At 37.3% G+C, this 24,134-nt stretch overlaps 2 protein-coding genes across 2 annotated transcripts in view; both read right to left on the bottom strand.

Annotated features, from left to right (window-relative positions):
* Positions 1 to 1,647: 1,647 nt before the first annotated feature.
* On the bottom strand, positions 1,648 to 9,908 carry LOC132124789 (mucin-2-like). Its single transcript, XM_059535942.1, has 19 exons — positions 9,614 to 9,908; positions 8,556 to 9,577; positions 7,581 to 7,749; positions 7,180 to 7,448; positions 6,909 to 7,092; positions 5,522 to 5,720; positions 5,072 to 5,256; positions 4,904 to 4,973; positions 4,683 to 4,813; positions 4,532 to 4,563; positions 4,279 to 4,426; positions 4,034 to 4,126; positions 3,585 to 3,625; positions 3,323 to 3,442; positions 3,109 to 3,207; positions 2,904 to 3,023; positions 2,465 to 2,504; positions 2,243 to 2,360; positions 1,648 to 2,063 (listed from the first exon to the last, which is right to left on the bottom strand). The coding sequence occupies exons 1-19, from the start codon at positions 9,906 to 9,908 to the stop codon at positions 1,883 to 1,885; spliced, it is 3,516 nt and encodes a 1,171-aa protein (XP_059391925.1). The 3' UTR covers positions 1,648 to 1,882.
* Positions 9,909 to 9,921: 13 nt separating this feature from the next.
* The window catches only part of LOC132124788 (mucin-5B-like), a 31,093-nt gene continuing 16,880 nt past the window's right edge, over positions 9,922 to 24,134 (bottom strand). Inside the window, exons 27-39 of the mRNA XM_059535941.1 lie at positions 17,459 to 17,587; positions 17,017 to 17,275; positions 16,834 to 16,890; positions 16,514 to 16,708; positions 15,854 to 16,096; positions 15,086 to 15,280; positions 14,318 to 14,668; positions 13,550 to 13,744; positions 12,782 to 13,132; positions 12,014 to 12,364; positions 11,363 to 11,605; positions 10,703 to 10,945; positions 9,922 to 10,285 (exon numbers count right to left, since the gene is read on the bottom strand). Of these exons, the coding sequence (XP_059391924.1) occupies positions 9,922 to 10,285; positions 10,703 to 10,945; positions 11,363 to 11,605; positions 12,014 to 12,364; positions 12,782 to 13,132; positions 13,550 to 13,744; positions 14,318 to 14,668; positions 15,086 to 15,280; positions 15,854 to 16,096; positions 16,514 to 16,708; positions 16,834 to 16,890; positions 17,017 to 17,275; positions 17,459 to 17,587 (3,176 nt within the window). The remainder of the gene's footprint in view (positions 10,286 to 10,702; positions 10,946 to 11,362; positions 11,606 to 12,013; positions 12,365 to 12,781; positions 13,133 to 13,549; positions 13,745 to 14,317; positions 14,669 to 15,085; positions 15,281 to 15,853; positions 16,097 to 16,513; positions 16,709 to 16,833; positions 16,891 to 17,016; positions 17,276 to 17,458; positions 17,588 to 24,134) is intronic.

Genomic DNA, 24,134 nt, shown 5'->3' with positions numbered 1-24,134 from the left:
CGGGGGTATCATAAATCATGTTATCTTATCAAGCATGTGGTCCGAATTTTCCCGCTCTTGCAGGGTTTAATTTTGGACATGATTCCAGATTCCAGAAACAAGAATATGATACATTTGACAAATAACTGATTGTCAGGACTATTTCAAGCAAGCAGATTCGATTACATAGATACTAGACATGAATATGTATCCTTAAGCTATCCCATAGTTATTAAAATACATACACAATAAGTGATTATAACATGATAGTCAAATGTGTGGGTTACACATAAATGAATATGGAGTGAAGCGATGGACTGATATTCATTTAGAAGTCATTTTGGAGTTCATTTTGGTCCATATATATGTACAAAAGACAGTTTCTTTGTCATTATCTGACAAAGATTTCTGTGGAGACCAGAGGTTCAAAGGCCCCCCCCTAAGGAATTTCAGTCTGGTTCTGCTGGGTGGGGGAAGTGCTTAAGGATATGGTGTATAACTCTCATGGGTTTACATGTGATGTCCAGCGTTGCATTACAATTAATTTGCCAAATTTGACAATCTCTTGTCTATAATTGTTCTAGTGGTGTTAATGTTGAAAGCTGTTCTGTAGAAGAGTTGGTTGGTTATCTTGCTTGGGACTTGTGGCACAAAATGTTTTATGACTTCCTGTTGCCTTACTGAGGAATTCGGCTCGTGTTTCAGCCACAGCCCTGGTCGACTCTTTAATTTGTCTGGTTCGAGTCATTTCTGCTACAATATACAGCAGTCAACAGACGACCTTATAAAAAATAATAAATCCTTTTATTAGTTTGTGGATTTGCTTGAGCTAGAAAGACCTACTGAAAATAAATAAAATGTGCAAAAGGATTTTGAAAAAATACCCTCAGAAAGAGCTACTGAATTACTTCATTAGCTTGCGTCTGACCTGCAGTGATATCATTCTGGCTTGGTGGGATGTCAGCCAGCGAGTCATCTGATTCTGACCGTGTTTTTTTAGTACTCAGAGTCTGACTCTGAAGCCAGGAGAGCATATAAAATGTTGTTCACTGTATTTGTATTTTTACCGAGCCGAGTGTGCGCATTTCACACACCCTCTCCGACCACGTTGAGTTGTTGACACTGACAGCGGCAAAAGCGACGCATGGGCTTTTCACTTGCAAAACTCAAGGGTGTATGGGTAATGTAGTCTCTGCTCTCAGTGGGATGAATTAGAAAGCTTGCATTGTGGAGGGCGCTCTGAAAAGCTGCAGCGCAGGCAAATGATTAAAACCTCTATTAAAACAGATGTCCAAATGTGCGTACTGGTATGCTAAAAGCACGTTCTGGGCGCACGGAGCGGTGGAGGTACGCTCAAGAGCTATATTAGGAAGTGCCGGTACTGAGTACCGGTGCGTACCGGCCCACTTAAAGCACTGACTTAAACTAAACTGAAATGATTACATCACTGAATTCAATGATGAACTGCCTTTAACTGTCATTTTTCATTATTGACACACTGTTTTCCTAATTAATGTTGTTCAGTTGCTTTGACACAATCTTTTTTTGTTTAAAGCACTATATAAATAAAGGTGACTATTGTGTAATCTTAGCTAATGCATGCTGATGCCAGTTTTCTATTTCCTGGGAAAAATCATTTTGGCAGAAAAAAAAAAAGTCAATTGTCCTTTTTTATTTTGCTTTATTATAGTCATCACTTATTTCACAAGGATGTAAAGAATTTTATTTTTCATTGCTAAAGAAGAAACAAAATGTTCAAAATTCCCTGAAAATGCCCTGAGAGATAATAGTTATAGAATAAAAAGCTGAATGGTCCCATCTTTCACCAATATATGCATAGTTTTTTTTTTTTGCAATTTATCTGGAATTGTAGCAGTATAGCATACACACTGAATGGGATCTTTTATCCACTAGTCTTCTGGTTTTCACATGTAATTGGAGTGCATTTGCAGCTCTCTATGTAGACGTAGTCATGATCGATCACACGCTCATCAGAACACTTCAGCTGCACTTTTTTAATGCTGGTTTTCATCTCCCGACAGCAAGAACAGCTGTGCATCATGATGTTGGCTCCCATTGAATACCTATGTGGATTTCCAAAAAAAAACACCAGTCAGTTAAGCACAAAAACTACTTCTAATATACAAGTCTGTGTTAAAGTCGTAGTATAGCCCTGTTTACAGCTGGAATGAACAATCATTCAATATGAGTATATGTAAGTATGAAGTATATTTCACAAGAAATCATGTCAGGGTGCTCTCACATCGATTCTGTGTCACAGTGGCCACTGCAGGAAGTCACTTCTATGGGATGGATGGACTTGCAGTCATTTAAAGTAACATCTGTGGTGTTCTTCACACGAACACAGTTCCTGAGCTCACCTGAGATATTAGAGGTAATAGGAGATAATATAAATATATATTTTTAGAATTTTCTTTTTGAACAGGACCACAAGGAATTATTGAACAAGGAAACAATTTCTTACAAGTATTGCAACATTCATCTGCATCAAGTGTCAGCGTTCCCTGTAAAGACAAATAGGGCTTTGTTTAAACATCAGATTAAAAATTAAAGGGATAGTTCACTCAAAATGTCTGTTGTTCAAAACCTGTTTAATTATGATAAAGCAAAATATTATTTAAATGGTTTTGTCTGTAAAAAGGCAACAGGGTTCAAAACAAATTCGAAATATCTTCTTTTGTGTTCCACAGATGAAATATTCATGCAGGTTTGGAACAACACGAGGATGAGTAAATGTTTACCGAAGTTTCACCACCTTTTAAGCTGAATTATTTAAACACTACAGATGGAGAAAGAAAAAAAAAACCTACATGCATATAGGCCTACCTTTTAGTGTTGGAAGACAGAAACAAACAGAACAAGTGCATCATGTTTGGAACTTGAGCTAAAGATATTAAACTCACAGGCACACACTCATCTGGATTGAACTCTGGACAGGTTGCTATGGTCTTCTCTATCATGAATGTGTCATTCATTTGTTGACAGATCACAGTCTCACACTTGTAGTTGTACGTGTCTCCAGTCTACAAAAAAATAAAAATAAGTAAAAGCTATAGCTGAACAGATAATGTGAACTGAATGTGTGAAGAAAAGTTTGAGAATATGCACCTTGAGAATATGTGTGGTGTTGTCTGGCGCCGTATAAAAACAGCTATTTTGCTTGCATGTTTGACAGCATTCTCCTTCTTCTTGGACAGGCACAAATCCCTTGGAGTACAAAAAACTATTTTATAATTTTGATGCTTATATACTTATAGTTTATAAATTGAGTTGTATGAATGAGTTGATGTAATGGTTCACAAGAATAAATTGTAATTATTACATCAGGGCAAGGTTCACAAGCTATAGAAGCGCACGTGATGACATGTAGTTGGGTCTTTGGGTCTTTATCCATTAGACAGTTACATTCGATGCAGGGATCTGTGGGGATTTGAACTCCAGGCTAGAAGAAAATAGAGATAATCTAGTCAGAAAAGTGTCAAATACTAACACTATTTAACAGTTTTATCTTTTGTTCCCTTTTAAATATCAGGATTTGCCCAAATTAACTTTATTAGTATAAACAAATGAACCCAGTAGCTTACCTGGTACTCAGTGTTATTGTACACACATACATCTTTGGGCACTGAAAATCATCAAAATCAGTTTTTTTATGAGCCATAAAACTAGTTCAATAATAATTTACGCTCGTTTAGTCAATTTAAAGAAAAAGTGTCATTTGTGTAATACAGTTAATTTTTTATGTCTTTGTCACATATCTTGATAAAATATAAAACTTACAATGTGTAAATATAGAAATCATATCAGTTAGCCTTTTGAATAATTACACTTGCTATTTTTGCCATGTAAAAAATAGACAATTTCATATTCCAGATATTCTTCAGATTTAATTTTTATATAAATACATTAGATTTCAACATTGACTCAAAATTTATTGCCTGATAGGAATGACTTACAATATATATATATATATATTTTGTAGGACAGCCAATTGTTTAACATTTAAATCCATAGAATGATATGTGAGACTTACCACAGGGTGGACAGCAACTGTCTTCAGATTTATTTGCTGCCAATGTATATCCCACAGCACACTTCTTCTGAAGACACAGCTCGAGATCACACACTGAATGGGTTGAGAAATGGGGATTCTTATAAATAATTTTTGAATGCATTTATGTAGGGATAGTTCAATAGTGGCAATAACTGTGAATCATTTATTTCCTTCAGATTCATTATCTTGCTTGTAACGTTCAAGCATGTTTAGTCTTGACTCACCGCAGGTTAGGCAGCAGTTTTCAATTATTTTCTTTTGTTCTGGTCCACAGGACTTTTCAGCCGGACACCCGACAGGCACAGTTTTAATACCAAAGGTCTCATTGGAGCATGTGTATTCATGACAGTCCATGGTCCATGTATCGCCGGGCTGCAGGAGGAAAAACAAGCAGATGATAGTTAGGAGTTTGTTATGTGATAGCAGATTATAATTGAAATGTTTTGAATCACACTGATTTTCTTTTTTTTTTTTAACCTGTCTAGGTAATCCATCAGGGCCGATGCAATCTACATGGAGGGAATGAAAAAGAAATCAGTGGAAATAAGACGTGAATGTGCATTTAACAGAGAAAATAAGGAACAACAGTAAATAAAATAAAAAAAGTAAATAAAGCAACATATCTTACCACAATAAGATGTACAGGCATCTATCGTTGAACTAACTCGATATTTGTCATCAGGACAGTAACAGCCTTCCGTAAATGTTTGATGACAGTTATTGTTTTGACAGTCTTTCTCCACAAATATATCATTGTACCTAGTTGAGTAAGCACATCAGATAATGAAGTATTACAGTTGCAACACTTACTAAGGACTGTTGTTTTGTAGATATGAGATGTGAGCTTACCTTGTACTGCAGGTTTTTTCAACTCTAGGACCACATCCCTTATAGACTTTGTGACTGGGGCACTTGTATTCTGTTAAAGAAGTCAATAACAATTACATATAAGGGTCCTCTTGAGTACAACATACTGTATTTTAAAAACACTCAAAAGGTAATGCTCATTTTGCTTACCACACTTTTTGGTGAGTTCACTTGATGTTCTCCACTCCACACAGATACCCTCTTTGCCACATAGCAGAGCATATGCCTCCAGACTGGTACAACCAATAGAGCTGTTTCCCATGTGGCACACATCATATTTGCATGCTTCATAATAACTTTCATAAGGAATGACCCCATGGCATTCCATGAACATACTGTGGAGAAACATTTACTCAATTTGACTTTTGATTTCAGGCATCTTAAAGAGACAGTACAGCCAAAAATGAAAATTCTGATATATGTATGATGTACTTTCAAACCTGTATACTATTTTTGTACAGAATAAAGAAAGTCAAACACATGTGGAACAACTTGAGGGTAAGTAAATGGTGACAGTTTACTTGCATTTACCTTTAAAAGGATAAAGGTAATAATCAGTATTACTAACAGAATTGATTAAAATATTTAGCTTTTCCTTACTCGCTCTTGATGAGATCACAAATAGTCGAAATGCAGGGAACCTTAATTATAGGTGAAGTTGAGTTTGTAGGTGGAGATGGAGTTGGAGGTTTTATGCATCCTGGGGGGACCATCCAAAGCTCTGCCATGTTCACACATGATGGGTCGATTTGTCCATCAGGACGTCTGCAGTCATTTGCACGGTTGTTGTCACAAACCCCTAATAAATGTAGTTTTAATTATAGTTAATCTGAATTTAGTGAACAAGTAATGGGGCAATTCAAAGTAAGACCCAATCCCAATTCTACCCCTTAGCCCTTCCCCTTTCCCCTACCCCTCTGTTTCGCGCGTTCACATGAAGTGGTAGTGGTGTCTCGATCCTCTTTTGGTTGGAGGGGAAGGGGTAAGGGGAAGGGCCAGATAGCACTTCAAACGAAGATTTTTCGGGACCACACTTCAAACGAAGGGGTATGAATTATCTTGGCAACATGGCTGCTACAGCGAACAAAAAGACACATAAATGTAAGCTTTTTTGGCATAAATAAAGATTTTAACGAAAACTAATCATTTGTTTTATGTTACATTCAATTGTAAGTTCATATTAACGGTCATGTTACTCAAATAAATGTTAAATAAATGCAAAAAATCGCTAATATTTACTAACGTCATATCATTACAGACAGCATGATAGTGCCACAGCATATGTCTGATCAGGCCGATAACTGCAGTAGACATTGATGGGGGCTAATCCCCCCAATAATTAGAAATCGCTAAACCATTTTATCAAATATTGCCTATTCGAGAGAGAGAGAGAGAGAGAGAGAGAGAGAGAGAAAGAGAAATGGAAGTTGCGTGTGTCGGTGCGTTTATCTTTTTAGAGTGAGTTTACTTAAAAACAGTGATTGTATCCTCTCGTCGCTGGAAAATATAATGTATCGATTCAGTATTTAAACTGTATTTAATAAAAGTCGTGGGGCAGCGTTGACAAGTTTATTTTCTCCTGGATGTGTGAGCTGAACGATTTCCGATATGTGTGTGTGTCAGTAAGCAGCTCATTAATACAGAACGATAATTAAAGGCTCTAATGCACACCAGTATATGTGTGTATTGTAAGAGCTAGACGACGAATGATGATGTGTGATGGCATAGTAGTGGTGTCCCAATCCTTAGGGGAATATGTTCTCCCCTACCCCTTGACACTCTGTTTCAAGGGACATGGGGAAGGGGTAGGCAGAGGGGTAGGGGAAGGGATATAAAACAGAATTGGGATTGCGCCAAAATGTATTATTAACAATCAGGTAGAGTTCAGGTAGCGAATTGTTTTTTTTTGTTTGTTTTTTCACTGGTAAATGTAAAATGAAACTGACACACACAGTATTCTCACTGATATTTTCCTATCTGTACTCACCGCACTGTCCCTCTGTATTACCATGGAAGTATGAGAATGGGAGATTGATCTCAAAGCCTTGATGATTCACAGTAATGTCAACTTTGATTTCAGTGATGTTCACAATTACTGCCATGCCAGAGGTAGTGATGAAGAAGTCATTATTTATGTAAGTTAGTTGTTTCATATCACCATCAACATAGACCTGAGGAAAACAAGGCCTTTCTGTATTATCGTGACAATTATTCTCTAGAGTAAAATATTTAGGTATTTTTTATATTAAATCAGAAACCTGTGAATGTTTAACTGTAGTCCTAAGACTTACCTGGACCTCTTTAGTGTTGCTTGTCAGCTTTATTTTATAGGATTTGTAGTTCACAACCACATACTCAGGACAGGCCAGATTATTTTTTATATCACAATAATAGTTTTTAACATGGACACTGATATTGTATTTTGGGATGATTTCTTTGAACAAAACATAAGTGCAGTTTCCCTGGAAAGCGTAGTATGTTCCATCAAATGTTTTGTAATGTGGGTCACCCCATCCACTGCATTTACCTGCAAAAACAATTTACATCAAATGTAAACACAAGCCACAGGCTAGGACAATTTGTTTTTTTCAATATTAATGACATTTACTTCATATAAATATTTAATATGAATGAAATGTCCATGGACATTTAAACTCACATTCACACTCATACTTATAGCAGCAGCCATTGTCATAAGACACCTTCTTAGGTTTAATTCCATTGCTACATGTAGGTATGACAGATTTTTCACACTGTAGAGGTTTTGAGGTGACATTGCCATTTATGCATGTTTTGTTTTTGCAGTCTTCAATCCATGACTCCTTATGCTGGATGACATAATCAGATTGATGAACAAAGACTAATCAAAAAATGAATAATAATTTATTACAGTTAATTTTTTTTAACAATAAGTACTCCAGTCATCTAGTAGTTATACGATATGTAATTAATTAAGTGTTGTATTAATAACAAATAACAATTATGAGCTTTCTTTTTATTGTTCATTTTGAAAACGAAAAACATCCAGAATTTTTGTAAATATTTTTTTTAAGTAATTATACAATAGTAATTGTAAGTGTTGCAGCAGAAGTGCACTGCTACTGTACTTTTAAGAAATTACCTTTCTTTTAAATTGTACACAGTCAGGTGTGGTAGGTGGGGGTAGTGAGCATAGCTCAGACTGTTTCACAATATCACAGGTGGAATTGCAGTAGGCAGTGTAGCACCAGCCTGCTTGATCTGTTTGATTGTAGATTGTTGAATCTGTAATTATAAAAAAAAGGATGTGCAAAGGAGGTAAACAATAAGAGAGAATAAAAAAAACACTTGTATGTAATGTAGGGTCAAAATAATATACACATAAATGATTTAAAAAACTGTAAAGTTGGAACATTTTGTCTGAGAGAGAATTGTTAAAGCTGCACTTACTTGATGGGTATGTTACATTTAAATATTTGCATCCACACTGTGGTGAAGGTGGATTTGAGGTGATGTTGGGAGTTGTCTCTGATTCCACAGTGAACTTTGTTGTAGTAGGCAAGGTCCTTGTAGATGCCCTTGTTGACATGGGTGTTGTGCTAGTATTTGTACTAGTTGAAGATGATATTGCTGTTGATGTAGGTGTCATTGTTACAGTAGTTGGTGTGACAGTAGTGGTTGTAAATGTATTTGTTGATGTAGGTGTTATTGTAACAGTTGTAGTTGGTGTAGTTTCTGTTGGCATAGATGTTGATGTCCCAGTAATTGTTGTAATGGGTGGGATTGTAGATGTCTCTGTTGATGCAGTTGTTGTTGTAACAGTTGTAGATGGTGTTGTTTCTGTTGATGTAAATGTTATTGTTACAGTAATTGGTGTGGTAGTCATGGATGTGATTGTGGATGTCTCTGTTGATGGTGTTGTTGTTGAGGTTGTGCCAGTAGTTGTAGATGGTGTTTCTGTTGATGTAGGTGTTATTGTAACAGTTGTAGGTGTTGTTGTTTCTGTTGATGTAGGTGTTATTGTTACAGTAGTTGGTGTGATTGTGGATGTCTCTGTTGATGTATGTGTTGTTGTCACAGTAATTGGTGTGGTAGTCATGGATGTGATTGTGGATGTCTCTGTTGTTGATGTTGTTGTCTTGGTAGTAGTTGTAGATGGTGTTTCTGTTGATGTAGGTGTTATTGTAGATGGTGTTTCCGTTGATGTAGGTGTTGTCGTTAAAGTAATTGGTGTGGTAACTGTAACAGTACTTGTTGTTGATGGTGTTTCGGTTGATATAGGTGTTATTGTAGATGGTGTTGTTTCTGTTGATGTAGGTGTTGTCGTTACAATAATAGGTGTGGTAGTCATGGATGTGATTGTGGATGTCTCTGTTGTTGAAGTTGTTGTTGTGCCAGTAGTTGTAGATGGTATTTCCGTTGACGTAGGTGTTATTGTAACAGTTGTAGGTGTTGTTGTTTCTGTTGATGTAGGTGTTGTCGTTACAGTAATTGGTGTGGTAGTCATGGATGTGATTGTGGATGTCTCTGTTGTTGAAGTTGTTGTTGTGCCAGTAGTTGTAGATGATGTTTCCGTTGACTTAGGTGTTATTGTAACAGTTGTAGGTGTTGTTGTTTCTGTTGATGTAGGTGTTATTGTTACAGTAGTTGTTGTGATTGTGGATGTCTCAGTTGATGCTGATGTAGATGTAACTGTAGTTGGTGTTGCTGTACTTGGGGACATTGTTGAGGTAATACAAATGTCTTCACAACATTTTACACTTATTTCATAATTATAACAAAGTGATGGAATGGCATCTGCATTTTCTTCATTTGAACACGACAGTCCAAATGATGTATTGCAATACACTATTTGTCCCAAATCTTGCAGAGATTTTTGTGGATAATCCACTGCCCTACATTTAATCTCGTCTGGGTTCTGACAGGTTATCTTTCCAGAATTCCACAATGTATTAATGGTCTCAGTTTCGAATCCTTCTGGCTCTGTACTGGGTGTGTTGCTATTCATCCAGCTTGACCATTCACAAATAATACAGGTGTAAGGTGTTGTTGTAACTGTAGTAGTACTTGTTGTAGATGGTGTTTCTGTTGATGTAGGTGTTATTGTATTTGGTGTTGTTTCTGTTGATGTAGGTGTTGTCGTTATAGTAATTGGTGTGGTAACTGTAGAAGTACTTGTTGTAGATGGTGTTTCTGTTGATGTAGGTGTTATTGTAGATGGTGTTGTTTCTGTTGATGTAGGTGTTGTCGTTACAGTAATTGGTGTGGTAGTCATGGATGTGATTGTGGATGTTTCTGTGGATGAAGTTGTTGTTGTGCCAGTAGTTGTAGATGGTGTTTCCGTTGACGTAGGTGTTATTGTAACAGTTGTAGGTGTTGCTGTTTCTGTAGATGTAGGTGTTATTGTTACAGTAGTTGGGGTGATTGTGGATGTCTCGGTTGATGCTGATCTAGACGTAACTGTAGTTGGTGTTGCTGTACTTGGGGACATTGTAGAGGTAATACAAATGTCTTCACAACATTTTACCCTTATTTCATAATTATAACAAATTGCTGGCATGTTATCTGCATTGTCTTCATTTGAACATGACAGTCCAAATGATGTATTGCAATATACTAATTGTCCCAAATCATCCAAGGATTTTTGTGGATAATCTACTGCCCTACATTTAATCTCGTCTGGGTTCTGACAGGTTATCTTTCCAGAATTCCACAATGTATTAATGAGTTCAGTTTCGAATCCTTCTGGCTCTGTACTGGGTGTGTTGCTATTCATCCAGCTTGACCATTCACAAATAATACAGGTGTAAGGTGTTGTTGTAACTGTAGTAGTACTTGTGGTAGATGGTGTTTCTGTTGATGTATGTGTTATTGTAGATGGTGTTGTTTCTGTTGATGTAGGTGTTGTCGTTACAGTAATTGGTGTGGTAGTCATGGATGTGATTGTGGATGTTTCTGTGGTTGAAGTTGTTGTTGTGCCAGTAGTTGAAGATGGTGTTTCCGTTGACGTAGGTGTTATTGTAACAGTTGTAGGTGTTGCTGTTTCTGTTGATGTAGGTGTTATTGTTACAGTAGTTGGTGTGATTGTGGATGTCTCAGTTGATGCTGATCTAGATGTAACTGTAGTTGGTGTTGCTGTACTTGGGGACATTGTAGAGGTAATACAAATGTCTTCACAACATTTTACACTTATTTCATAGTTATAACAAATTGGTGGCATGTTATCTGCATTGTCTTCATTTGAACATGACAGTCCAAATGATGTATTGCAATATAGTAATTGTCCCAAATCATCCAAGGATTTTTGTGGATAATCCACTGCCCTACATTCAATCTCGTCTGGGTTCTGACAGGTTATCTTTCCAGAATTCCACAATGTATTAATGGTCTCAGTTTCGAACCCTTCTGGGTCTGTACTGGGTGTGTTGCTATTTATCCAGCTTGACCATTCACAAATAATACAGGTGTAAGGTGTTGTTGTAACTGTAGTAGTACTTGTTGTAGATGGTGTTTCTGTTGATGTAGGTGTTATTGTAGATGGTGTTGTTTCTGTTGATGTAGGTGTTGTCGTTACAGTAATTAGTGTGGTAGTCATGGATGTGATTGTGGATGTCTCTGTTGTTGAAGTTGTTGTTGTGCCAGTAGTTGTAGTTGGTGTTTCCGTGGACGTAGGTGTTATTGTAACAGTTGTAGGTGTTGCTGTTTCTGTTGATGTTGTTACAGTAGTTGGGGTGATTGTGGATGTCTCGGTTGATGCTGATCTAGATGTAACTGTAGTTGGTGTTGCTGTACTTGGGGATATTGTAGAGGTAATACAAATGTCTTCACAACATTTTACACTTATTTCATAGTTATAACAAATTGGTGGCATGTTATCTGCATTGTCTTCATTTGAACATGACAGTCCAAATGATGTATTGCAATATACTAATTGTCCCAAATCATCCAAGGGTTTTTGTGGATAATCCACTGCCCTACATTTAATCTCGTCTGGGTTCTGACAGGTTATCTTTCCAGAATTCCACAATGTATTAATGGTCTCAGTTTCGAATCCTTCTGGGTCTGTACTGGGTGTGTTGCTATTTATCCAGCTTGACCATTCACAAATAATACAGGTGTAAGGTGTTGTTGTAACTGTAGTTGTACTTGTTGTAGATGGTGTTTCTGTTGATGTAGGTGTTATTGTAGATGGTGTTGTTTCTGTTGATGTAGGTGTTGTCGTGACAGTAATTGGTGTGGTAACTGTAGTAGTACTTGTTGTAGATGGTGTTTCTGTTGATGTAGGTGTTATTGTAGATGGTGTTGTTTCTGTTGATGTAGGTGTTGTCGTTACAGTAATTGGTGTGGTAGTCATGGATGTGATTGTGGATGTCTCTGTTGTTGAAGTTGTTGTTGTGCCAGTAGTTGTAGATGGTGTTTCCGTTGAGGTAGGTGTTATTGTAACAGTTGTAGGTGTTGCTGTTTCTGTTGATGTAGGTGTTATTGTTACAGTAGTTGGGGTGATTGTGTATGTCTCGGTTGATGCTGATCTAGACGTAACTGTAGTTGGTGTTGCTGTACTTGGGGACATTGTAGAGGTAATACAAATGTCTTCACAACATTTTACACTTATTTCATAATTATAACAAATTGGTGGCATGTTATCTGCATTGTCTTCATTTGAACATGACAGTCCAAATGATGTATTGCAATAAACTAATTGTCCCAAATCATCCAAGGATTTTTGTGGATAATCCACTGCCCTACATTTAATCTCGTCTGGGTTCTGACAGGTTATCTTTCCAGAATTCCACAATGTATTAATGATCTCAGTTTCGAATCCTTCTGGCTCTGTACTGGGTGTATTGCTATTTATCCAGCTTGACCATTCACAAATAATACAGGTGTAAGGTGTAGTTGTAACTGTAGTAGTACTTGTTGTAGATGGTGTTTCTGTTGATGTAGGTGTTATTGTAGATGGTGTTGTTTCTGTTGATGTAGGTGTTGTCGTTACAGTAATTGGTGTGGTAACTGTAGTAGTACTTGTTGTAGATGGTGTTTCTGTTGATGTAGGTGTTATTGTAGATGGTGTTGTTTCTGTTGATGTAGGTGTTGTCGTTACAGTAATTGGTGTGGTAGTCATGGATGTGATTGTGGATGTCTCTGTTGTTGAAGTTGTTGTTGTGCCAGTAGTTGTAGATGGTGTTTCCGTTGACGTAGGTGTTATTGTAACAGTTGTAGGTGTTGCTGTTTCTGTTGATGTAGGTGTTATTGTTACAGTAGTTGGGGTGATTGTGGATGTCTCGGTTGATGCTGATCTAGACGTAACTGTAGTTGGTGTTGCTGTACTTGGGGACATTGTAGAGGTAATACAAATGTCTTTACAACATTTTACACTTATTTCATAATTATAACAAATTGGTGGCATGTTATCTGCATTGTCTTCATTTGAACAGGACAGTCCAAATGATGTATTGCAATATACTAATTGTCCCAAATTGTCCAAGGATTTTTGTGGATAATCCACTGCCCTACATTTAATCTCGTCTGGGTTCTGACAGGTTATCTTTCCAGAATTCCACAATGTATTAATGGTTTCAGTTTCGAATCCTTCTGGCTCTGTACTGGGTGTATTGCTATTTATCCAGCTTGACCATTCACAAATAATACAGGTGTAAGGTGTTGTTGTAACTGTAGTAGTACTTGTTGTAGATGGTGTTTCTGTTGATGTAGGTGTTATTGTAGATGGTGTTGTTTCTGTTGATGTAGGTGTTGTCGTTACAGTAATTGGTGTGGTAACTGTAGTAGTACTTGTTGTAGATGGTGTTTCTGATGATGTAGGTGTTATTGTAGATGGTGTTGTTTCTGTTGATGTAGGTGTTGTCGTTACAGAAATTGGTGTGGTAGTCATGGATGTGATTGTGGATGTCTCTGTTGTTGAAGTTGTTGTTGTGCTAGAAGTTGTAGTTGGTGTTTCCGTTGACGTAGGTGTTATTGTAACAGTTGTAGATGTTGCTGTTTCTGTTGATGTAGGTGTTATTGTTACAGTAGTTGGGGTGATTGTGGATGTCTCGGCTGATGCTGATCTAGACGTAACTGTAGTTGGTGTTGCTGTACTTGGGGACATTGTAGAGGTAATACAAATGTCTTCACAACATTTTACCCTTATTTCATAATTATAACAAATTGGTGGCATGTTATCTGCATTGTCTTCATTTGAACATGACAGTCCAAATGATGTATTGCAATATAATAATTGTCCCAAATCATCCAAGGATTTTTGTGGATAATCCACTGCCCTACATTCAATCTCGTCTGGGTTCTGACAGGTTATCTTTCCAGAATTCCATAATGTATTAATGGTTTCAGTTTCGAATCCTTCTGGCTCTGTACTGGGTGTGTTGCTATTTATCCAGCTTGACCATTCACAAATAATACAGGTGTAAGGTGTTGTTGTAACTGTAGTAGTACTTGTTGTAGATGGTGTTTCTGTTGATGTAGGTGTTATTGTAGATGGTGTTGTTTCTGTTGATGTAGGTGTTGTTGTTACAGTAATTTGTGTGGTAACTGTAGTAGTACTTGTTGTAGATGGTGTTTCTGTTGATGTAGGTGTTATTGTAGATGGTGTTGTTTCTGTTGATGTAGGTGTTGTCGTTACAGTAATTGGTGTGGTAGTCATGGATGTGATTGTGGATGTCTCTGTTGTTGAAGTTGTTGTTGTGCCAGTAGTTGTAGATGGTGTTTCCGTTGACGTAGGTGTTATTGTAACAGTTGTAGGTGTTGCTGTTTCTGTTGATGTAGGTGTTATTGTTACAGTAGTTGGGGTGATTGTGGATGTCTCGGTTGATGCTGATCTAGACGTAACTGTAGTTGGTGTTGCTGTACTTGGGGACATTGTAGAGGTAATACAAATGTCTTCACAACATTTTACACTTATTTCATAATTATAACAAATTGGTGGCATGTTATCTGCATTGTCTTCATTTGAACAGGACAGTCCAAATGATGTATTGCAATATACTAATTGTCCCAAATTGTCCAAGGATTTTTGTGGATAATCCACTGCCCTACATTTAATCTCGTCTGGGTTCTGACAGGTTATCTTTCCAGAATTCCACAATGTATTAATGGTTTCAGTTTCGAATCCTTCTGGCTCTGTACTGGGTGTATTGCCATTTATCCAGCTTGACCATTCACAAATAATACAGGTGTAAGGTGTTGTTGTAACTGTAGTAGTACTTGTTGTAGATGGTGTTTCTGTTGATGTAGGTGTTATTGTAGATGGTGTTGTTTCTGTTGATGTAGGTGTTGTCGTTACAGTAATTGGTGTGGTAACTGTAGTAGTACTTGTTGTAGATGGTGTTTCTGATGATGTAGGTGTTATTGTAGATGGTGTTGTTTCTGTTGATGTAGGTGTTGTCGTTACAGAAATTGGTGTGGTAGTCATGGATGTGATTGTGGATGTCTCTGTTGTTGAAGTTGTTGTTGTGCTAGAAGTTGTAGTTGGTGTTTCCGTTGACGTAGGTGTTATTGTAACAGTTGTAGATGTTGCTGTTTCTGTTGATGTAGGTGTTATTGTTACAGTAGTTGGGCTGATTGTGGATGTCTCGGTTGATGCTGATCTAGACGTAACTGTAGTTGGTGTTGCTGTACTTGGGGACATTGTAGAGGTAATACAAATGTCTTCACAACATTTTACCCTTATTTCATAATTATAACAAATTGGTGGCATGTTATCTGCATTGTCTTCATTTGAACATGACAGTCCAAATGATGTATTGCAATATAATAATTGTCCCAAATCATCCAAGGATTTTTGTGGATAATCCACTGCCCTACATTCAATCTCGTCTGGGTTCTGACAGGTTATCTTTCCAGAATTCCATAATGTATTAATGGTTTCAGTTTCGAATCCTTCTGGCTCTGTACTGGGTGTGTTGCTATTCATCCAGCTTGACCATTCACAAATAATACAGGTGTAAGGTGTTGTTGTAACTGTAGTAGTACTTGTTGTAGATGGTGTTTCTGTTGATGTAGGTGTTATTGTAGATGGTGTTGTCTCTGTTGATGTAGGTGTTGTCGTTACAGTAATTGGTGTGGTAGTCATGGATGTGATTGTGGATGTCTCTGTTGTTGAAGTTGTTGTTGTGCCAGTAGTTGTAGATGGTGTTTCCGTTGACGTAGGTGTTATTGTAACAGTTGTAGGTGTTGCTGTTTCTGTTGATGTAGGTGTTTTTGTTTCAGTAGTTGGTGTGATTGTGGATGTCTTGGTTGATGCTGATCTAGATGTAACTGTAGTTGGTGTTGCTGTACTTGGGGGCATTGTAGAGGTAATACAAATGTCTTCACAACATTTTACACTTATTTCATAATTATAACAAATTGGTGGCATGTTATCTGCATTGTCTTCATTTGAACACGACAGTCCAAATGATGTATTGCAATATACTAATTGTCCCAAATCTTGCAGAGATTTTTGTGGATAATCCACTGCCCTACATTTAATCTCTTCTGGGTTTTTACAGGTTATCTTTACAGAATTCCACAAAGTATTAATGGGTTCAGTTTCGAATCCTTCTGGCTCTGTACTGGGTGTGTTGCTATTCATCCAGCTTGACCATTCACATATAATACAGGGGTAAGGTGTTGTTGTAACTGTAGTAGTACTTGTTGTAGATGGTGTTTCTGTTGATGTAGGTGTTATTGTAGATGGTGTTGTTTCTGTTGATGTAGGTGTTGTCGTTACAGTAATTGGTGTGGTAACTGTAGTAGTACTTGTTGTAGATGGTGTTTCTGTTGATGTAGGTGTTATTGTAGATGGTGTTGATTCTGTTGATGTAGGTGTTGTCGTTACAGTAATTGGTGTGGTAGTCATGGATGTGATTGTGGATGTCTCTGTTGATGGTGTTGTTGTTGTTGTTGTGCCAGTAGTTGTAGATGGTGTTTCTGTTGACGTAGGTGTTATTGTAACAGTTGTAGGTGTTGCTGTTTCTGTTGATGTAGGTGTTGTTCCAGTAGTTGGTGTGCTTGTGGATGTCTCTGTTGATATTGTTGTAACTAGAGTTGTATGTGTTGATGTGACAGTAGTTCTTGAAATGGTGTAAGTTGTTGTTGGGGATGTGGTTTTTGTTTTAGGAGTTTCAGGTGTAGTTGAGAAAGTGAAAGGTGTTGTAGTTGTATATATACATGATTCAGTAATAATTCTTATTATTTTCCCATATGAATCACACATAGCAGTGAAACATGTACCATCCCCATCTGTGGTTTCGTAAATGACCGATCCACGTGGAAATAATTTCCCATCATAGAAACAGTCTGTACATCTTTCCTCAGTGACACACTTCATAGTCTCTTCCCTGAAATATGGCCTCTCTGAAGGGCACTGAAGAAAACAACCTAAAATAATAAATAAAGTAGACAACATAAAAAAGAGTTATGGGTATTAACATTTTTTATATATATAATTTGGAATGTAAAATACTGTAAACATCATCTTATTCAGCATCAAAGAATATGTTCTTCGTAACACTGTACCACAGATTTTCAAATGTACTAAAATAATTCTATTTTAATTCTTACCCTCAAGGGGGGGGATTTGATCAGAGCATGTTCCTGAGGGGTTTTTGCAGGTTTTCATGCAGGTTGATCCACAGGGTTTATAGTGCCACTCACAGTCTCCTTGAGCATTGTAGTAGTCACAGAATAAAGCTGCAAGAACAACCACTTGAGTCAGTACAACGGTTATATTGTAACCAAGGGTACATTTATGTCCCAAAGGTTTATTGTTATTAAAGCTAACAGATTAAACATTTTTTATTTATTTTTATTAAATTAATATTACTTAAAATGTATATTTTTTATGAAAGTGAAAGTCATGACATTTGCCAAGTATGGTTACCCACAATCAGAATTGGTGCTCTGCATTTAACCCATCCAAGTGCACACACATAGCAGTGAGAAGTGAACACACCGTGAACACCGAGCAGTGGGCAGCTATATATCCAGCGCCCAGGAAGCAACTGGGGGTTCAGTGCCTTGCTCAAGGGCACTTTAGTCATGGGTATTGAGGGTGGAAGAGAGCACTGTTCATTAACTCCCTCCCACCTACAACTCCTGCCAGCACAGAGGCTCGAACCGGCAACCTTCTGGTAACTAGTCTGGCTCTCTAACCATTAAGCCACAGCTGCCCCTATATACTTATCAATATTTATTGTGTGAATTTTTTTAAAAGGGTGAACACAGGGGTCCATCATGTCCAACAATTTGCCTTTTTTGAATATTATAGTACTTGTTTTCCAATTAGATAAATGTGGCACTAAATAACATGTCTGATATGAAATACAGTACAAGATGTGGTGAGAAAAATAAAAACCAAGGTAAATATCACTTACATTTCTACTGTGTCTTATTTCCAAAAAGCTATATATATACATATATATGTATGTTCCTGTGTATGTATGTATGTATGTATGTATGTGTCAAAATTATTAATTATTTTTATGGAGTTAAATAAATTCAACATTGCGATAGTTCAGACCCCCCCCCCCCCCATCAGACATAATTAAGGTAATTTCTCAAATGTAATTCATTAACTTGTCTGTATTTTTCAACTATAAGTCGCACCTAAGTACAAGTCGCACTGGACTATAAGTCACATTTATTTTAGAACCAAGAACCAAGTTAAAACATTACCGTCTACAGTCGCGAGAGGGCGCTCTATGTTTTCAGTGTAGACTACAGGAGCACTGAGCAGCATAGAGTGCCTTCTCACGGCTGTAGACTGTAATGTTTTGTTTTGGTTCATTTCTCTTGGTTCATGTCAAATTAATTTTGATAAATAAGTCGCACCTGACTATAAGTCGCAGGACCAGCCTAACCATAATAAAAAGTGCAACTTATAGTCCGGAAAATACGGTACATAACATGTAGGCATACGAGCAGTGAGCACTATATTCAAATGTCTCAATTCAAAATGTACATCAATTCATTGACAGCCTCAATTCACGTTTGCCCAAAAATAATAATAAATCTATCAGGTTTTTTGCCTTTAGCAGAACTGCTTCTTCCTTGATTCTGTGCAAGCAAATGTGTCAACTACATCCCCAAAGTTAATTTATTTGACCAAGTCCGATTCAATGGTAAACAGGGAGAGTGCAGTCGATCGCTTCTGTCATTGTCATCCTGAGCTCATTCTTCACTCGTTTAAAAAAACCTTTCGATCCCTGGAACATTTTGAATTGTAGCTAAACGTCTAGCGTCCTTGTCTTTCTTTAACTTTCTTTTTGCAAAACCACTCAATTGACGTCTGTCCATTTTAATTCATTTTCTGTAGCCGTTAAAAAAATGACACATTTGCGCGTACTTGTTGTGGACCAACTCAACTCTGCGGAAGGGGGGGGGACTGACAGTGGTCATGTAATCTTTATTTATTTATAATTTATTATTATTATTATTGCTGTTAAGTTAGTGTTCATAAACGAGTTATGTATGGTCTTTCAAGAATTTCAAGTTAATATAAAACAATTTACGAAAAATATTTTTAAAGCTTGTGTCATGTGGTGCCCCCCTAGTTGTTGTGAATGGTTGGTGCCCCTGGGCACTAGCCCAAGTGCCCTTATGGATAATCCAGCTCTGCGTGTACCAATCCAGTCTTGGCACCTATCACATACGGTCTATTTAAATTTCCATTCTTCAATGTCTCTTCCATCGCATCGCTGCTTGCAATTAGAAGTCGACCAATATATATTTGTCATTTTTTTTATATATCGGCATCAGCCGATATCCGTGTTTAATAGCGCTGATTTAAAGTCAGGCACGTCGGCAGGCAGCCACGTATTATTGGTTGCTGCTGCCGCATGTGAAGGACCCCAAGCCAAAACTTTTGGAAGATTTAACAACAGTTCTGGGAGATAATGGTAAGAATTTCACTCTGTAAATGGGGTGGAAAAGTTGGCGGCTCTCACAAACACTGCAGCATGGTTGAGGGCTACGTTACTCCACCCCGCTCACAGACAGCACCATGCATTTTTTGGAGAGACAGCTGTCCTGGAGCTGCCCAGGGGTGCGTTTCCCAAAACCATAGTTGCTAACTTAGTTAGCAACTATGTTGGTTGCAATCCAATTTCCCATTGCCAACCAACAAAGTTCCTAACCGGTTAGCAACTATGGTTTTGGGAAACACACCCCAGAACGGTGAATGACATTTGTTTGGAAGCATGGTTTGATGCAGACAATAGCCAGGTTTCCATCCAGCATCAAAGCATCCAGCATCACAGAGTTGTATGTGTTGATGTGTTGTATGTGTTGAACTCATTTGCATTTATGGATGTCAATATTCGATAATTTCCATGATCGATCATCGTTTAAAATAACGATCAATTAATAATCTTAATGCTGCAAAATGCGTCTGCAGCTGTATTATTATATTGTGCAAAAGCCACTTAGAAAAAAAGCTTTCTCACCCGAATGAAAGGAGTTTTTAATCTGAATAAAATGCTAGTAGTAGGACTGTAAAATGAATACACGTGATTATGATCATTTGATTAAATCGAGAGAGAGCGCCACACGTTTGATATCATTTTAATTTGTTGACTGTTTCCCGTTGAGGAGACCGCTGAATGCGCCTCTTTAAATGGTTTCGTGGTGCTCGCTGTTGTATTTTAAAATGCAATTGCAATGTTTTCAGATGACACTTATTATTAAAAATAAAATTATCCCAAACGTAACTGCTGCACAGTCAATGAGCCGCTTTTTTCACATCAAACATTTTATGCAAGTATTATGACCAGTACTTTTTTGTTTGGTCCTGTTCTGCAAAATATAAAATTTTTGCGTTCTGCTAGGCCTATCTGTTTTAATCCTGCATTTACTTGGTTGCATACGAGGACAAGCTAGCGCGCGGGTTTGACTAGATGTGTTTGGAGGTTATTGCTCACATCTCGTTCTGCACATATCCAAATGTTTCCATATTCGCAATGTATCTGAATGTTAAACTATAATATATATATATATATATATATATATATATATCGGCCGATCGTTAATGCGCATCTCGTCACTAAAGCCGGTTCTTTAATCAGCGGTAAATTCCCTCAGGTGCGTGATTTCACATAGAGCAGCTGTTACTACACAGAGCCATTGTTAACTGAGAAGATGCGCAAATAAACGCTGAAAATGAACGTGGATTTCATTCACACAAAAATGACTTTGTCCACCTATCTAAATGTAGGAAATAATGTGAATAAGCCCTATTTAAAAAAACGGTGGAGTGTTCCTTTAACAATTTTCATAATAGTGAGTATGTCTTGTATACTTGTTGTTGTTCTCTTGTTGGTCTGATTGCTTCTATTTTCCTCATTTGTAAGTTGGATAAAAGTGTCTGCTAAATGATATAATGTAAATCTCAATAGCCACGTTTACATGTACTCTTTTTTTTTTTTGTCATTCAGATTTAAAGATTCGGTGGACTGTTTACATGGGACGTTATCTAATCCGATATGGTCCCGTGCTTTCGATTTTGGGACATGCTAAGTGGCCTACAATGACATCTTACAAATCATCAAAAGAAAAACTTCCGCGTTTGCATTAATATTTTTAATAACTGCTTGCACTTGCTTGGAATAAACAGACTCATATTTGAACCTCTAGTGTTCCTTCATAAGCTCAGTCATGTGGCCAGAACACGATCACATACACACTACGGCTGTCTTTTATCGTAACACACATAGAACAAATATAGCTCTCATCAGCTGATAATTATCATCATATCTCCCTAATTTCTTAATGTTAAAGCATTAAGGAAAATAACCGTATCCTAAGACCCTCTGTAATGAAGCTCTGAAATGAATTGTATTCTGATAAAAAAAAAAGGTTTTACTGTACACAATTTCTCACAAAGTGTTGTTAAACAATGAATCAAAGATGCACTGCTTTATTAACACAGAAAGTGTCCGAATGAGCTATCACACAACATTTACAAATTGGTTTTATTATCAATCTGTAATAATTAATACAAATGAGAAAGGCAAATTTTGGTCAAGTTGTTATTTTCATTGAGTTAGTCACTATCACTGTGTTGTTTCCAAGCTGAAAAGCAGTAAATTGTGCTTCATTTATTACATCAGCTTTCTGCTCTGAGCAAAGAGCAGATGTGACCGTTCATAACACAGCAAGTGTTCTCCATTCAAATGTGTGTTAATTGTATAATTGGGATTTTAACTTCTACGTCCACTATTACACAGTCTCCACTGTAATGTCAGTGTCTACAAATCACAGAATGCACAGCGATGCCGACATCACATTCCCATTCTGATGACTATGACTATTTGATGTGATTACATAGATACAAAGTAATCGGTTTAACATGTTTACATGGCAGGATTTTAATTCAGTTAGGTTTATAGAAGGTTATCCCACCCCTCTCAAACCGATTACCATTTCGGTCTGGGCAATTTTATTCTGACTGAGGTGTTTATTTGGAGCATTTTAATTCAGATTGGACTGTCATTCTAAGTTTCTGAAGGGTGTATGCTTCCCCTGCTGGACTACCACCCTCCATTATACAGTTTACAGCATTTATGCATATTACATGCTTCTGGTGCCGCAACAAGGGGTCGTATGCTTCCCCCTTTACAATCATACATTTTAAACGGGGGGCTACAATGGTGTTTCATGTATTCAGAGTTGTTCACAGTGTTAAAGAGATGGATTTTCATGCTGAACATGGCTAAAGTTTTAAATTTGGACGAATGATGGAGAATTTTTGTGCCGAAAATCTTACTAACGGGTTGGTACAAGGTGCGGCTATTTTCTTTTCAATTGTGGATCTAATGACGTAGACGATGGTGGAACTCCTTATATGAGCATTTCTCACGGAATAGCACGCCCACGCACACATCGACCAGAGGAGAGTGAGACCGTGCCCATAAATGGGCTTCATCGAGAAATTGTAGGCAACGCTGCATAGGATTTGTTCGAGTGTCTCCAAATAAGTGTTTTTCAACCTGAGGGAAAGTTTACCATGTTCAGCTTCTCAAAGAATCCATCGTTACATGAACAGTGGATTCAGTTTGTTTTTCCGGGACAGCAATGGAGTGTAGCAAGTGCGTTTGTGTGTTCTGGGCATTTGAGTGACGAATGTTTTATAAACAAGGCCCAGGTTGACGCTGAATTTGCACATTGTTTGCTATTAAAACATGGTAAAAGACCCCATTCATGTAAGTAAAACTGCATCAGATTTCTGTCTTTTGTTGGAAATCAGCACATAAGTGTATATATGTTAATGGTAACAACACGAAACATCAGTATTATAGCTCCGCCCACAGCACGCCTCCAGTAGCTCAGCTTTTTCCGGAGAGAATCAGGAAGGTGTATTTTTCTCAAATATGACAAACTAAAGACTTTTTGGTGATAAGAAAGCGGTACTACTCTATAGGTACTCAAGATTTAAATGATATTAGGTGAAACTGTATGTTATGTAGGGTTGGGTATCAATTGGGTTTTATTCGATACTGGTGCCCTTTCAATACTTTTAAAATGGTACCAGTGCATGAATCAATACTTCTATGAAAATAAATAAAATAAAAAAGTCTAAAAAGGATTACATTAAAGAACATTAAAATGATTTAAAATAAATCCATAGCATTCACATCCTCCTTGGATGCTCTCATTTCCCAAGCTTCCCTTACTCTAAGGCTAATAAATGTATTTCACGATCTGGGACATTGTTTAATACAACACCACACACAATGTTTCTACTGTATCTCAGTCAATCACTCTGATATTTAGTTAAAATGAGTGCTGTTTGACACTGTCTTTAATCAGTTCCGTGAATGACTGTATGGTCATTCTTTATAAAGTAGCAACAATGTCTTTTGTAAAGTACAGTCTTAGGCACAATAGTATTTTCACCCGAAAAACGGGGTTTTAAGCCAGCTATTTATATCTGTTGCTTAAGTATGTCAGTAGGAAATATCAGTTTCCAAACATTCATTTTGCCATTAATTTTAATAATAATTTAGTGAGATTGTTGAATGCATAAGCAGTCTGACAACAGACTGTCTAAGACTAAGACTTTTGCACAATGGTGTATGTATAAAGTACGTATAATTAGATTAAGTATATTTAAATAAGTGTACTGCGTTCATATGTGTAGGGTTAGATTTTCGCTGGAGGAAACAGCTGCAGTGTGATGAGCGGTGAACGGAGCGAAAACTTTACAGTAGATGGGAAACCGATTGCTCACACGTGACCTTTG

Source organism: Carassius carassius, chromosome 43 (genome assembly GCF_963082965.1).
Source record: "Carassius carassius chromosome 43, fCarCar2.1, whole genome shotgun sequence".
In the NCBI taxonomy this organism is placed as follows: Eukaryota; Metazoa; Chordata; class Actinopteri; order Cypriniformes; family Cyprinidae; genus Carassius; species Carassius carassius.
This window is presented reverse-complemented; position numbering and strand designations above follow the sequence as displayed.